The 16940-nt window shown below is 38.5% G+C and overlaps 1 protein-coding gene and 1 long non-coding RNA gene across 2 annotated transcripts in view; one reads left to right on the forward strand and one right to left on the reverse strand.

Annotated features, from left to right (window-relative positions):
* Positions 1–1140: 1140 nt before the first annotated feature.
* The window catches only part of NDUFAF2 (NADH:ubiquinone oxidoreductase complex assembly factor 2), a 45867-nt gene continuing 30067 nt past the window's right edge, over positions 1141–16940 (reverse strand). The window contains exons 3-4 of the mRNA XM_083703740.1: positions 9118–9158; positions 1141–1669 (exon numbers count right to left, since the gene is read on the reverse strand). Coding sequence (XP_083559866.1) covers positions 1415–1669; positions 9118–9158 — 296 coding nt within the window. The 3' untranslated portion in view covers positions 1141–1414. The remainder of the gene's footprint in view (positions 1670–9117; positions 9159–16940) is intronic.
* On the forward strand, positions 1676–6051 carry LOC310827570. The gene is made up of 2 exons (XR_014556424.1): positions 1676–3244; positions 5311–6051. It is a non-coding gene; the product is annotated as an uncharacterized lncRNA (long non-coding RNA).

Consider the following 16940-nt stretch of genomic DNA (forward strand, 5'->3'; position numbering starts at 1 on the left):
TATTTAAAGCATCAATCCTATTGGCCAGTGAAGGTGCCCCACAGTATCTGTTCCTCCTAGGCAATATAATACAATAGCTATTGAAAAACTGGTTTCTGTAATAACTTACACCCAGTACTTCCTCAGTGCCACGACACCCTTTGTATTATATCACAACTGTCAAAAGAAAAGTGAAGAGCGCTGGCCTATTGCACAGCGATAAGATCCTGGATTGGCATCAGTTGATAGTATTTTGCCCTGAGTTTGTTATACTGCATTGGTAACAAGTGACCATTGTCCCTTATCTTGAGCAATGGTTTGCTGGTATACATAGGAAACTGCTTTATACAGAGTCAAACCATTGGCCTATCTAGCTCAGTACAGTACTGTGTTACGGTTTTGGAAAGGGGACATTCCCAGCCCTACCTGGAACCTTCTGCATGAAAGGCAGGTGCCCTACCACTGAGCTATAGCCCTTTCCCAGTGTAAGGACTGATAAGATTAGGAAACCTAAAGCTTCATCTAGTAAATGCATTAGAAACACAGCCTCACAGAATTGCGTATGGTTCCCCCCGCCAAATGGTTTAGGCTATGCCCATGTTGTAAATATTACATATTGCTCTTGGCACAGTTAAATAATGCAACAACATGAACCTACTTTAAAAAAATAATACTTTAAAATTGGCTTTGTTAATCTGTGAACCTATTGAAGCTTCTTAACAATGAGTATCTAAATTGCAGGGTAGGCTTATATATGTTGTCTGAAAAGCATGCGAATTATTATTTTGCACCAGGTCTATCACATTGCACTTGGACACATTATTAAGTAGAAACATGATGGATAAAGCAACACTGTTTGATTCTAAAACATAAATCTTTGGTTTACTTTCATGAAAATAAAATTTGCTACTTGTGCATATTATTTTAGCATATGAGAAGCTGTGAACTCATGTGAGACTGCAGCTCATGTTTAGCCTAAGTAAAAACTTACAGGAGTTAACACATTAAGGGTTCACCACTTGTGAGCCAATAGAACAAACGCACATGGAAATCTTGCATAAGATTAGTAAATAATTTGAAAGTACTGACATCAGTTTAAGTGATATAACAGCACTAATGTTTCTTAATTTAAACCTGAAATGAATGGAAAATGTCTCAGAATGAATTGTAGAAGGTAAAGATTTAATCTGGTTTTACAACTTAATACCAGTAGCTTTGTCTATTTCCATGAAATCAATTCCACTAGTAATGTAAGGAAGCTGCTGTGTTTGGAATCGGAGCTATCATTTCTAAAAACGCTGCTGAATTTTCAAGTGTATATATTTACTGTGTGCATAATATCATAGTTCAACAATAATCAAGAAAGTAACATTCTGCTCTTTTGCCTATTAACATAATTATTCATCTAATTTCTTATGCTTTGGCAATGGGCCCCTTACTTATTACGGATACTGTCCTTGGGGGGCATCCAGGATCCAGGCTGAAAAGTGTTCGCTGTACTGACTGGATCTTCTGATGGCTCATTCTTTCCAAAGTGAGGGGCGGATGCATGGCCTTTAATCTGAGTTTGAAGTGGTTCTGCTACAAGCCCCTCTTCGTACTCTTTCGCCTGCAGGAGTCTCTCCTTTTCATAAATATCTTCAATCTTCTTCTTTATTTCTTCTTTATAATCCACATTCTTAAGAATTTCCTGTGAAAAATGCAATAATGCATTTAAGTGACTGAAAGAAACAGGTGAATGTCTCACAAGGCAATGATTTAAACAAAGTAATTTTTACGGCAGAAGTCAAAATCCATCCGCTGGAATAATTTCACTGTTTTAATTGAATGAGTCTGAAAGTATATTTTAATTCTAATATTTATATACATATCAAAATGATTTTTCAGTATCAATCTCTCACAATGGATAAAAGCCCTATCAAACAAAATGAAAATTCATGTGATAAGCTAACACTGAACATCACATCACTGGGTTTGCAGGCAATCCTATACATAAATGAAACACAACTTCTTTTTTAAAAGTATCTTTCTTTTTTTGTATGATTGTTTCACAAAAATGTGGTTCATGTGTATTCACACCCAATAATTAAAATCAAACAAATTTGCAAAAATTATTAAGAGGAAGTTAAAATTATACTGACTGGGTTTCATGACCAAATAAACTATAAGAAATATAAAATGTGTGCAGCATATCGTCAATATCTTCTCTGCAATTTGATTTCTATGCTAGGTCAATAATCTAGAAAGAACCAAATGGACTTCAGTAGAGTTTAGATATTTCAACATAGAGAACAGATGTAACAGCTTAGCACAAGGCAGTGATAATGGTCCCACTGGAACAGAGGGGGATTAATTGCTAATGATCTGGTTAATCGACTTCAGCAGGTCCCCTTGGCATCATGCTGAGATGAAGTCAGTAAAGATATGAAGGTATCTAAAGCAGCAAAGGGTTTGGCAACATAAGTAGTGTGTATTCTAGAAATTAAGTGATACATTTATCTATATATAAAAAGTGCACTTTCTGGATGCATGCCAATGGGAAATAGCACATAGTATTGTAAAATGTGGCTTCATATTGATCACAGTGCTGAAGATACTTAATTCTACTGGACCCACTTAATTATCAGGAAGTCAAAAACAAATACAGTGCTTTTTTATGATGCTTTCCACCCCAAATTAGTCCAGACATCCAAGTTTCTCTGTGAGGTAGGGAATGCTCCCTCGATTCAATCTGAGGCATCACAGACAAGGATGGTATCAAGTGTTTGCATAAGGGGGAAGTGCTTAAGCACTGGTATTTTCAAGGGTTTCAACTTGCAAAATTTGTCACAATCTAGTATTAGCAGTACCACACGTACACATTTTGGGGGGGATGGGGTGGGAGAAGGGAACAGGCTGAAGCAACAATCACTTGCTTAGAACCATTTACTTGAGATCATGGGTACTGCAAGATTTGAACCAAAGAACTCTTGGGCTACAGCTCCCATTCTTAGGGATAACAAAGTCTCAAGGCAGTCCCCTCTACAGACACTCTACATCTGCTTCGATTCAGCAAAATAACTCCATCATGCAACTTCAAGCCAAGACTTCATAATATATGCACTGTTGCAAAGTGCCTGCAATATTACAAACAGATTAATAAAAAAAACGGGTGCATAATGATAATATTTACTGTAACACTACCGAAAGAATAGTGTAAATATGCTGACTTCACACCAGTTCAGTAATTTTCTGAGATAGAAAAAGGAAAAGGGAGACTTCCGGGGTGGCGCCTTCGGCAATGGCTGCCTCCCTCTGAACTGGAGGGACCAGCTCCGCGCGAAACGGGTCGTATCCGCTACGGCGAAGCGGGGACCCCTTAAAAAATCACAGGTGGATGAAGCCTGTGACCATGGGACTCGGCAGGCACCTTTAGCGCCCCCCCCAACCCGCAAAGGAATCCATTAACGGGCTCTGAAGCGAAGAGGGGGAGGAGGCGCGGTGCTGTGAGTCTACTGCTTTTTCCGTGGAGCGAAACCGCATTGTCGTTGCCGGAGAGCGCTGCCTTTTTCCTGGACAATTTGGCATCTAAAGAATCATCCGTGAGTACTTAAAATTCGAACAACTGGATCTTAAATAAGGATTGGCCAGTAGAGAAGAATTGGACTCAAAATTTATCTCAATTTGGTACTGAAACGGGAAGGTCTATACAGGAAGTCAGCCTTCCGTTTCTTTGTAGTCAGAACAAAGCAAAGACAACGTAAACTAGAGCTCAGAAAATTACCCTTAAAGGATTGACTTTCATCATTTTAAATTGTGGAACCCCCCTTCGGTGGCAGGAAAAGAAGGGGGATTCTTTTTGGGACTGTTTAAACCTGCAGAAGTGAGTTTAAAGTAAAGTAACTTTCCACCGTCCTGATCCTGGAGCGGAGTGTCGGGACTGACGTTTGAAGCTCATTGACCAGAGACAAATGTTCTTGACAGATAGTTAAAAGAAAAGTAACATAGGGATTCCATTGTTTCTTTTCGCATTTTAAAGGAACAATATTTGACTGAATATCTCAAAAAAGAAACTTTGTTGCTATTGTTTTTAAAAGTAAGAAGATTTCCCCCTAGAGGGAGACTGTGAAATTGTAACCAACTTCAGGAGCTTGCAGCTGTTACAAATTACAATCGTGGGAAAGGACTTGTGACCTTGTAGAACAATGTTTCCAGAAGCGCGGTTGGGTGCTCTCTACAAAATAAATGCCCGGCTGGACCAGTTAGGGCAGAAGATGGATATGGTGACTAATGCGGTTAGAAACTTCGAACAGGCAATTGGAAAGTATGCGGAGCCTACCCAGGAACTAAAACAGGAGCAGCACAGATGAGAGAAGAGGATATTGCTGAATCTGGGGTGTCAGAGATGGAGGGAGTTATGGCCCTGCAGGATTATGAGCCTTTGGATTTGATAAATGAATCTGGAAAAAATCAGATTTGGAAAAATAAAGTTCGGTTTGGTTTGGAAATGGGCGGTTGGATTGACCCCCCCTATGCAGGAATATTTGGACTCTCTGAGTCTGGAAATGGGCCGTCAGATATGTGGAGTGGTGGGGGCTAATCTGCTGAAAAGGGTCAAAAATATTATTAAGATGGAGTTCTCACGAGCGAAAGGAAAGTATGAAGAAGAATCGCGGGGGGGACATGGAAGAAGCTTGAGGGCCTCTGACATAAGGGCACCAGGTTAATGCGCTAGGTTAATGGGACAAAAAGGACTGACAAAATCCAGGGCCAGGAGGGACGGGACGCTGGGTGAAGATTGGATTTTTCTATATTCCTTTTCCCCCCTCTTTTGTTATTAAGACTGCTTTAAAAATAATTGATGAATGTTAGAAAAATGTTGAAATGGACTTATTTGGCTCTAGTAAAAATGTTTTAAAGAATTAGGTTGATGACATGGCTATGAGAAGTTGATAAAAATAAGATTTAAATTTTAAGTTTTAAGGCCTGCTATAAGACAAGATGAAAATAGATTAAGATAACGTAAGAAAATGCAAGGATAAGGGATAATGTAAGGGTAAGGATTTGCTGTATCTGATTGGGTAAAGAGGAATACAAAAAAGGGAGGCGGAGGAAGTCAAGAAAGAAAGTAAATTAAGTATGAATTTGAAAGCTGGAATTTTTAATTTCCTTTTTGTCGGGTGGAATTTTATTTTATTTTGTATTTTGTTTTTCTGACCTGTTTTATGTGTATTTTTGATTATGGTTTTTTTTTTTTTTACTTTTTTGGTTATGTGTTTTTTCTTTTATAAAAGCTTAATAAATATATTTAAAAAGAAAAAAAAAAGAAAAAGGAAAAGGGGTTGTAAACAGAACAAGTATATAACATAATTTCACAAGAACCTAGACAAAGTGAGGGGGAAAATGACTACAGATAATCAAATGACTCTTTGCCAAATATAAGCTCAAAAGAAAATCAAATTCCCATATCAAAATGAAATTGAGATTGCAGAGTAATGAATCTCCATTATCACAATGTAATAAACCTAACTGTGTATCTAATGCTGGTTGAAAACAATTCAATTGACTTCAATTAACTTACTAATTTTTCTAGAATAGAAAGGTCAGGCCCTTAAGGAATACAGATATTTGCAGTAACATTTGGACTATGGAGAGGATGAGGGAGGGAGGGAGAGGTGACATTGACCAGATAGCTACAGAGAAACAGTGCATATCCAAACAAACCCCCAGATGACATTTTATTTCATTTTATCTATGTGGGATTTCCAGTCAAAATCACAAATGCATGATTGCCAGACAGGCACATTGAGGGGCTGGCACTCGGAGAGTTACTGAATCAATACAGAAGGGACTGTATGAGGTCACTTCCTTAATGCTCTGGCAGGAATTTCTAAAAGAAAGAGATGATCTTATGTACTTCCTCCCTGGACTACATTGTTAGGTTAGGACCATTAGGTTATCTTTGTTACTCTTTAGATCAAGGTGTGTATGTATTGTCTGAGTTGCTGCCTGCTTAAGTTGTAATTTGCTATCTGAAGTAGCATTTATATAGTCTGTCACCTCTGTTTCATATAATAAACCAAGCTTTCTTTATTCCTTTGGTGTGCGAAATTCTTGTGGGTATATGGTTAACAGTTATTACATATTCATAACATGCACACGTCATAATCCCAACAAAAGATCCCAAACCTCTCATTGGTGTGTATGATTATATGTGAGTGCTTGGACATGCATGTGGGTTTATGACACACTGTGTAACACAACAGCAGTCCACCCCACTCAAAAAACCCAGATGAAATCAAGAAAACCAGGGACTGGAAATCCAGGGGTAGATTTTTGTATGCGAGGAGCGTGAACTTAGTTCTGGCACTAAAAACAAACTCAGGCTGAACATGTGCTCATATGTGCTCTGTTTCTGAACATTAAGTGTGTCTGCCTCTGGGGATCCATGGGGCTTGAGATCCAAAGCCCCCGGCACCCCACCCCAATGCCCCTTTAGGGCTTTCCATGTATTATTGCCAGCAGAATTGCTGGTAGAACCTTTCTGCCCCCCTGGACACAGCTAGGCTTCCAAGATGGCAGAGAGACATTTACATACAATGGGGTGAGGTGGGCATGGTAGACCTGCATTTTAAAAATGGGAAAATCATACATTCTCATGTAGAACATATAGTTTGGATGATCTATGGACATGCTTATATTAGCCACCATTTTAGAAAAAGCATTTTTTCCTGTGTGAATGTCTCTTCCAAGAAGGCATTTCTCAAATGCAGTTTTAGAATGTCCTTATATTGAAAATAAGAATATACATATTTTCAAAAAATCTGCCGCTTGATCAATCAGGAACAATATTTTCATCAACCAAGAGGCTTTTAATTGATTAGTCTAATCAGTCAATCAAACTGAATGATACAGTCTATCCCCTAAGCTTGACTGAATTTAAAAGCAAGACAATCAAAAATCTAGTCTGTGCTCCTACTGTCATCTAGCAAAAATACTTCTAAATCACATCTCAGGTTGGTGATGGCGAATAGGAATTCTATGAAAATGAACCTCCATGATTGAAGTTAGTTTTCATCATGCCTCTTCTGAAATAAATAATATTCTTATGATCAAATAAGGAAGGTGGGTATGCACTGCAGTAACTAAACATAATGTAATTTCCAATATAATTATTCTCTTCTGGGGGGGAGAGAATAATAATTTAAACTTTATGCTTATTACTACTCACTGGAGTACATTTTCCTCCCTTGACAAGGAGGCTGTCAAAACAGATAATTATGGAAATGCTAGAAATAGTTTGAAAGAAGACAGGAGCTGTCACAAAAAGTTTCTTCTTTTTAACATTTCACCTTGTATCCAACTGTGCAATTCAGAAGCCATTTAGTTTTTATTACTGCATAGCAAACACACGGTGCATTAGAAATGAAAAGCAGTTATTTACCGTATTTTCTATTCCAAGCCACTTTCAGACTTCCCACAGTAGCTAAAGGAACTTACAAATGAATTCAATTTCACATTAAAATGCAACTTAGAGTTTGCTTTAAAAAAAATAAAAAACAACAGCCCACTATCTCCAGCCTTAAAGAAGCAGAACAGCTTTTTTAAAACTTAAGTTTAACTCACCAGATGGCATTCAGGTTATTCCAATGAAAACATCAGAGTACATTAGAAGAGCCTTGCTGGATCAGCCGAAAGACCTATCTGCTCCAGCATTTTGTTCTCACAGTAGCCAGCCAGAGGAATATGGAAATTCTGCTCCCAAGCAGAATTCTCCTGCTCAAGGTCCTCAGCAACTGGAGGCAATATAGCCATCATAGTATACTTCATGAAATTGTCTCATCCCATTTAAAAGCCATCCAAATTGGTAGCCATCACTATATTTTATGCTAGCAAATTGCATAGTTTAACTATGTACTGTGTAAAGAAGTACTTTATTTTGTTTGTTCTATTATCTCCCAATATACAACTTCACTGGATGATCCCAGGTTCTAGCCTTTTTGTAAGGGGAGATGGAGAACAAGGGCTCAGCTAAATGCTACACATGAACTCTTGCAACAAAAACACTTGCAAACAAACCACTGGAGGAAGATTGGCACCTTTGTTACAAATCTTCAGATGCCAGGTAAAACGTTCCTCTTCTCCCAGGCCTTTGGCTAATTAAACAATCTATGGCCTTTTAAACTGTGTGTGGCTGGGGTGGGTTGTATTATTTTTGTTTGGTACTATGTTAAGTATTGTGCTTTTATACTGTAAACCATCCTGTGATCTTTGGAAGAAGGGTGGTACAAAAATGTAATAAAAATAACTTTCAGGTAGGCTTACAGACTTACTCATTAGTGGAAACAGTAATAATATATTGATATTGGAGATGAGGAACCAAATAACTGCTTGGAATCACACAAAAAATGCTTTATGAAAGGCAAATGTATGAGTGGGGCAAATACTAGGAATAAAATCTGGATGTTCTAGAATCTAGAAATTATGTCTAAAAATTTCCTTTGCTTGAAAGTTCTATCAATACTGCTGCAGTCAGTAGCTAACTTTAAGCAGAGAGGTACAGGGTCTGTACACTGATTCAGAACAATTCTTGACTAAAGCCACTTTCAATTATGAACACTACACTGGAGCTACAAACTCTTTGAACAATCCTCCCACTTGGATTCCTTGCAGCCATTTTTATAGATTCCCTCTCTTCCTAAGGTTTGTCACACTGGCCAGGAGAGCTCCATTTCAGACAACAACTCCTACTTCTTCTATTTTTATTAAAGCTTTCAACAATATAATAACTATAAAAATACAAACAAAACAGGTGAAGTATAGAGCCCTCACAGGCAAGGAGAGCTCCAAGGCAGAGACAGAAAGGTGAGAGAGAACAGACAGGACCTAGAGGCCTAAAAGGCAGCATTTCATACACCCCAAACAGCACATAGTGCATTGTTGTGCATTGGTATGATGTGAGAATGATACCATGGTGCAACACAAGTGAGACTTCAGAATAGAAGTCCAGGGAAACCCAAGATCCATTTCACATGTATCACTGGCAAGCCATGTGTCCCCCATCTTGTATTTGTGCACAAAGAACTGCTTTCTGACTGAAGTCATTAGGCAAATAAAATAATCAGTAGTTTCACCTAGATGCAATGTAGTCTCTCTTACCTCAAATGTGGGTGGATCTTTTCTTTTTTTCCTAATCCAAGCTGCAAAAAAATATTAAAACAGAGGTCAAACATTTTTTTAAAAAACTGCTCATAATTGTATCAATAGTACAGATTACGTTTCTGAAGGCCACTTAAATTAAGGACTTGAATGCCAGAAGGCAAATGGACTACAGAAGGACATGGAGATTGGTGCTAGTAGGTTCTTGCAGTCAGAGCAGCAGAAAATAGCTGTCATCAAGAATGCTAGAAAATTAGGCATGGCACCCACAGAACAGGACATCCCCATTCCACAAACACTTGAGTTTCCACTTTCTAAACCTTCACCTGACACCACTAAACACATGAAATGCACTTCCATACACAGAAGGTTTAGGAACTGGTTCTGGAAGAACTGAAACTGAAGTTTTCAGAATTCCAAATGATTTGCCACCAGAAAGCAGCAATGCATAAAAGCTCAATCCACTGAGTCATCCCTAACAATTTCTCACATTTGTCTCCAAGGCCAGCTTGTGCTTTTCTCCAATAATTCCTAAAGCAAGATTCTTGACACCTAGCCTGGCATAATGGTTAAAATATAACACTACGACTGAGGTGACCCAAGTTCAAATCCAAACTCAACCACAAAACTCACTGGTTGATCTTAAGCCAATCACTATCCTTCAACCTAACCTACCTTACAAGGTTGCTTGTGAGGAAAACATAGAAAAGAAGAGCTCTGTACACCCCCATTAGCTCCGTGGAGGAAGGGTACACGTAATAACATAACAAAACATTTCCTCCCTAATTTCTGACTTAAAACTGCAGGAACTTTAACTCTGGCCTTCTTTAAGTCCATTCAGCTCCTGGACAAGCTCTCTCATAACAAACCAGCTCTGTCATGTGTAGATCATCCTGCCAACAGTAAGGGGAGGGGACAGGTAATTGCTAATCAGGTGAACATGTGAGGTAAGATTTTTGTCTATTTAGACTGTCTCTTGCATTCCTAGAAAATGTCATAAGGGAAACACTGGAAGAGCGGGGGTGGCATTACATGTGCCTGTTGTATTGCCAATGAGTAAAAAGTCAGTAAGCACATATATATTGTATTGTATCCAAGGAAGTTGTCTCATTAGCTCAAGGACTTCCACCTGCGCTACAGGATTTCTCCTCCCTGTCCTCATGTGCCCTCCCCCAGTCTTCTTTGGAAGGCTGGGGAAAACCGCAGTACAGATTTGGGGAGGAGGCATGGGGGAAAAGAAAAGGAAGAGGAAGAGGAAGCCTCACTGCCCAGCCCCGCCCTGTCCGCTCTCTGCCCCCCAGTGCTGGAGCATGAAGCTCCGCCACTGCTTCCAAGATGAGGCCCAAAATCTAATTGTGGCAAAGAAATGAGGTGGACAAATCTCCTTACTGCTGATAACCGAAAGGGGGGGGGGGGAATGACAAGTTGTTTCTGCCATACATAACCTGTCTTCCCTACTCAAGGCAGAAGAGTAAATCTGCTAGAAAGCGGTGGACCTTATCCCTATCTTTTAAAGATTATTTTGGAAAGTCTGATTCTATCCTCAGAAGAATGGAAAGGGAGTCCTTTGCCTTCTCAGAATTTGGTATACCACCGATGTAGCTGTCTTTGCTTTGCTGATCATAGTTATTACTAAGGATATAGCAACAGCAATAACTGTAATTTGTTTATGCACAGCCAAACAATGCTGATGATGCTTCTAGACCAATGTTCCTTCTCAAACACTTTCCTCCCATTGTTGCTGTCCTCCTCTAACTCCTTCTCAGTTTATTTATGTATTTCAGAAATGTAGTGACCAGAATTGGATGTAAAAGAAAATATAATTAATTAAATAAGAACCTGCTTACAGTCAAGCTGTAATTTTATTCCAACATTTATATCTATCCTTTCAATACCTTACTTTCAAAATTAAAACATATATCAATAAATTAAAACACAGTATTAAAACTACCACCAGCAACAACAAAATAAAACAGCACTAAGGAACAGTATAATAAAATCATTATCTGCACAAAGCAAAAAACAGGATCTGTGCCAGTTCAGCATAATTCCTTTTTTTATATATAAATATTTATTAAAGATTTTCTTAGAACAATAGAAAGAACAAACAAAATAACATATAATTTTTCCAATATCCACATTTTCATCACTTCTTTGGACTTCCTCGCATCTCTCGTTCCTGCGTTCCAAATTTTTGAACTTTACCCAGCAATTTATCACCTTGTTTCAATTCTTATATTATAATTTTCCAATATTGTATCCCTAATTTTAGATAATTTAAGCCAAACCTTAAAAGCTTAATTTTAACATAATATTTATCCAAAATTTATCTTTTCTTATATTTTCATTTATCTTCATATTCCTTTTAACTAACTTATTGGTGCCATATTGTTGATAATCTTACATCTTTCTTAACATTCATACAATTTACAATATTTTTGTAAATAGTCCTTGAATTTCTTCCAGTCCTCCTCCACAACTTCTTCTCCCAGGTCTCGGATTCTGCCAGTCATTTCTGCAAGCTCCATATAGTCTATCAGTTGCATCTGCCATTCTTCCAGTGTGGGCAAATCTTGGGTTTTCCAGTATTTAGCGACAAGTATCCTTGCTGCTGTTGTTGCATACATAAAAAATGTTCGGTCCTTCTTTAACACCCTCTGGCCGACGATGCCCAGAAGAAAGGCCTCTGGTTTCTTAGGGAAGGTATACTTAAATACCTTTTTCAACTCATTATATATCATTTCCCAGAAAGCCTTAACTCTAGGGCAGGTCCACCAGAGGTGAAAGAACGTTCCTTCAGTTTCTTTACATTTCCAACATTTATTATCAGACAAATGGTATATTTTTGCAAGCTTGACTGGGGTCATAATATTTTCTTTCAAGGCATTACATGCCGTGAATTTCAAACCGGTGGTCCATAACCTTTCCCAGTCAGCAAACATAATATTATACCCTATGTCCTGTGCCCATTTTATCATAGCCGATTTGACCGTTTCATCTTGTGTATTCCATTTTAGCAGCAAATTATACATTCTTGAAAGTACCTTAGTCTTGGGTTCTAACAATTCTGTTTCTAACTTTGATTTTTCCACCCGGAATCCTATCTTTTTATCCAACTTAAAAACTTATTTGATCTGAGCATAATGTAACCAATCTCGCACTTTATCTTTTAATTTCTCCAAACTCTGCAACCTCCAATTATCTCCGTCTTTTTCTATTATTTCCCAATATTTCGGCCATTTGACCTCCATATTGAGTCTTTTCCGGGCCTTTGCTTCCATTGGTGATAACCACCTTGGGGTCTTATTTTCCAATAAGTCTTTATATTTTATCCAGACGTTGAACACTGCTTTCCTGACAATATGGTTCTTGAAAGCCTTATGAATTTTAACCTTGTCATACCACAAATATGCATGCCATCCAAAAACGTTGTTGAATCCTTCGAAATCTAAAACATCAGTGTTTTCAAGAAGCAGCCAATCTTTCAACCAGCAGAAAGCTGCTGATTCATAGTACAGCTTTAAGTCTGGCAGGGCAAAGCCCCCTCTTTCTTTAGCATCAGTTAGTATCTTAAACTTAATTCTGGGCTTTTTGCCCTGCCAGACAAATTTGGAGATATCTCTTTGCCACCTCCCAAAACACTCCATTTTATCCACAATCTGTAAAGTCTGAAATAAAAACAACATCTTTGGCAATACATTCATCTTTATAGCAGCAATTCGTCCTGACAAGGAAAGTTTCAATCTTGACCAAACTTCTAAATCCCTTTTAATTTCAGACCAACACTTTTCATAGTTATCCTTAAATAGACTCATATTCTTCGCTGTTATGTTTACCCCTAGGTATCTTACTTTTTTAACCACATTTAACTCTGTCTCTTTCTGAAACCTTTCTGATTCTAAAGGTGTCAATTTTTTTTCCAAAACCTTGGTTTTCTGCTTGTTAAGTTTGAATCCCGCCACCCGACCAAACTCCTGAATCAATTGTAATACCGTTTTCGTACTAGACTCTGGCTCCTGTAGGGTCAAAACTAGGTCATCTGCAAATGCTTTAAGTTTATACTGTTTCGCTCCGACCTGAATTCCTTCCACCAACCGGTCTCCTCTAATCATGTTCAAGAGCACCTCCAGGATCGAAATAAATAGCAAAGGAGAGATAGGGCAACCTTGTCGTGTTCCTTTTTCAAAGTTCAGCATAATTCCTAACCCTAGTGTCAGGGAACTGCCATCGGAGGGAAAGGTGGTGGAGAGGCTCCAGGAGAATAGGAGAGACTCTACAGCAGAAGAAGGAACCAGTAGGGGGAGAGCAGGAGTTCCAACGGAAAGGGAATCGGGGGAGAGGCTCTGGGATACTTCTAGTGAGAACAGTGAGGAGGTAACAAGACCCCCTTTAGCAACCCCCACCCCTCGCCGGAAGCTGTCACGCAGAGAGTCCAGGAGGCACATGTCCGTCAAACAGCTTTTATGTTGGAGTAAGTTCCGTAGACGCCCACTGTCGGATTCTACCAGCGACTGACAGAGTCATGCTTTGGGGGCTCCGTTAGTGCCTAGGTTTGGGTGACCAGCCAAACCCCAGAGGGATCAAGCTTTTACGCACAAGCAGCTCATTATCCCATCACACCTAGTTTATTAAGAGTTAGGCCCATATACCTCTCCCTAACCTCAACTATCATGGTGTCTTCAAATGTGTTTGCAGTTGTTTCAGTACTGTCAACTGTGGTTTAAAATCACATTACATACCAGAACAAGAAACCATCTTGGTTAATGAGCCAAAATCAAAACACAAAATAGATATTGCAGCTTAAAAAACCCTCTCTCTTGTTCTTACCAATTGTCTTTCTATTAGTAAAGTGGCAATGAGGTTGAGCATTATCATCATAAAATGAGAATGAAAAAGAAGCAGTAATACTAATCACAAAACCAAAGGGTTAAAGGGAGTGCATTTTTTTATTGTTGATTTCGCTAATATTCTCACCTACATACTAAGCTTTGAGTCAGAACAAAATGTAGTTAATGTGATTTTACTCTTATTTTCATTTTGGGAATGGCTCCTTACGACAGGCATTTCCAATATTATTTATTTTACACAACGTATAGTCTCCACAGAGTTGAACAGAGCATGTTTACAAGAAGCTTAAATCCAGTCAATAACAATGTTTTCCTTAATATTGTCCAAAAATACAGCTTCTTCAAATCCATAAATTCTTTATCTCATCTTTATTATTGCTTAGCATCCATTCCCCCATACTTTTCCTTTACTTTCACCAAACCTCTTCTATATGTGCAGGACAGTAAAAACTCCATTGCAGTTTAGAAAAATCATTGTTGACGTGAAAGCAGACAAAATCTTTGCAATTATTAGAATTGTTCTTTGCCCTTTCAGCTTGAAAATGCATCCAGTGCAATCAACTTCTAGAAAAACATTTACATAAACCAGAATGCTTTCATTCAGTCTCAGCCAAAATAGCTTCTATTTGGAACAGTATAAAAGGCAAAGAAAACACACACACACAGAGACACACACAGATGAAGCCCAATTCTACAAAGTTCTCATCAAACCTTTTGTAAATCCACTGACTGCAATTCCAATTTTCTAATTACATAGTTGTAATTAATTATATAAATACGGTATGGTACTATCCACAGTCTGTGCTTGTGATAACGCTACATTTGTCTGAAAGGAATTTAGCAAGATAAACTGGACATTTCATACCTTGAGACCTTGGCATTCTTTCATCAGCACTCATTTGCATTCTCATTAGTATGCATGAGATTTTCATTGAACTTTAAGGCTTCTACTGGCATATAACGCATTGTAATGAGCGTAAAAGTGAGCATGCAAATTAAAACTCCCATTAATCACTAAATGGTACCCATTAAAAAGAGAGAGAGAGAGAGAGAGAGAGAAGGACTAGAATAGACAGGCTGTAAAATGCAGCATGAGGCACACAAACTCCTAAATCTCGACACAGAAAATGACAGATACCTTTTCATGAGGACCAGTGACATGTATGAAGAAGGTAAGTTACTAGATACAGTAAGTGACAATTTAGAATAAAAATGATAAAAAGGTTATTGACAGCCTGCATCCACAAGATAATGCCTTTGGCAAAAGGCACATTGCTTCCTTTCTTGAAAGGGAACCCTGACAGAGCAAGGAAAGGTGTTACTTACACATGTTATCCATGCTAATCGGGGACTCATTCATGTATTTCCTCAAACCATGGTTGTCATATTGTTGGTTTGGACATGGGACACTCATGTTCAAACACTTGGTCCGCCATGAAGCTTATGTTTTGTGTTCATGGAGAAAATCATACACACTTAGCCTAATTGTACCTCTCAGGATTGTTGGGAGTATTGGGGGGGCAAAATGTGTGCTGTACACATCCCAGATTCTTAGAAGAGAGGGAGAAACCCCCACAAAAAACTGTTCACTTAAACAAATGACATGCTGACTTCAACTCCTGGACATCCCAAAAGTCTAAAAACCCTGTCTTCAGAACAAGCTTCAATCCTTGAGGAATTCCACAGTCGAAGGACATCCACCAAGAATATTCTTCTGTGTACCAGTGGTATAGATATATTATTGTCAAAATGCATTCCTGGTTCCTATGAGCAATCACAATGAAAATGAAGGAAAGGGAAATTGGATCAAATGATACTGTGTTTCAAGGTTTGCTGGTCAAAGCAAGCCTGAAGAAAACGGACTATAGAAAACTGGGGGAGAGGGGTATACTGGAAGCTCATTCTGATAAAGAAGTGAGCCATACATTTACAATGGTACCTCAGGTTAAGAACTTAATTCGTTCCGGAGGTCCGTTCTTAACCTGAAACTGTTCTTAACCAGGTTTAGCTAATGGGGCCTCCTGCTGCTGCTGCGCCGCCGGAGCACGATTTCTGTTCTTATCCTGAAGCAAAGTTCTTAACCCGAGGTACTATTTCTGGGTTAACGGCGTCTGTAACCTGAAGCGTCTGTAACCCAAGGTACCACTGTAGTTATAATCCCATAAACTATCTGCAAGGGCACCCTACCCATCACCTCCTTCCAAATTTGTGCAATCTTGTTCATGTTTTACAGAACTGGAAAAATATGAAATCCCACAGGGGAGGCCTTAATGATGAGCAACAATTTTCACTATCTAGTATTGATATAAGCACTGAGATAATATAGGGAAAATGCTCTGAACATTTAAAAAAAAGTTATATCAATCCCAGTACAGTATTATTAAAACCTACTTCTTTCTCCTATTACAGAAACAGCCCCAGATAAAAAAGAGGGAGAATATGATTCTCATTTCCTCCCACCATTTCCAAACAGAAGATTTCAGCAGTTAACATGTTAACTGGAAAAATCCAGTTAATGTTGTTCTTTGCATTTAAGCACCTACATTTTTCTCTGCTCTGTCATAAACAAGAATACACTGCACACCTCCTCTGCCCAAATAATGGATGGGGAAACAAAGCAGTCTGAACATTTTCTTCCCATCCCCAGATAGGAACTGTGCTTAAAGAGAGAAAGAGACCATTGCCTATTCATAACACTTTTTATTTCCCTTCTCTTCACAAATCCTTCCAATTCAATGCCACTATAATCACAAAGGAGAAAAAATGTTATGGTAATTATAACCATGAGCAAGTGTTGTGTTAAAAATGCAAATGCTGCTAATAAAAGTATGCCTTGCCACACATGGTTTATTTTCTGTGCTGGAAAGCCAAATAAACTGCCCAGATTTGCAAATGTATCCTACGCTTCAGAAAGCCATAGGAAAAAGGCATTTTGCATTGTGTCTTCTTTTCTTATCCATGGCCACTTAAAACAAG

The sequence above is a fragment of the Podarcis gaigeae genome (assembly GCF_964106915.1).
Source record: "Podarcis gaigeae genome assembly, chromosome: 11".
Taxonomy (NCBI): Eukaryota; Metazoa; Chordata; class Lepidosauria; order Squamata; family Lacertidae; genus Podarcis; species Podarcis gaigeae.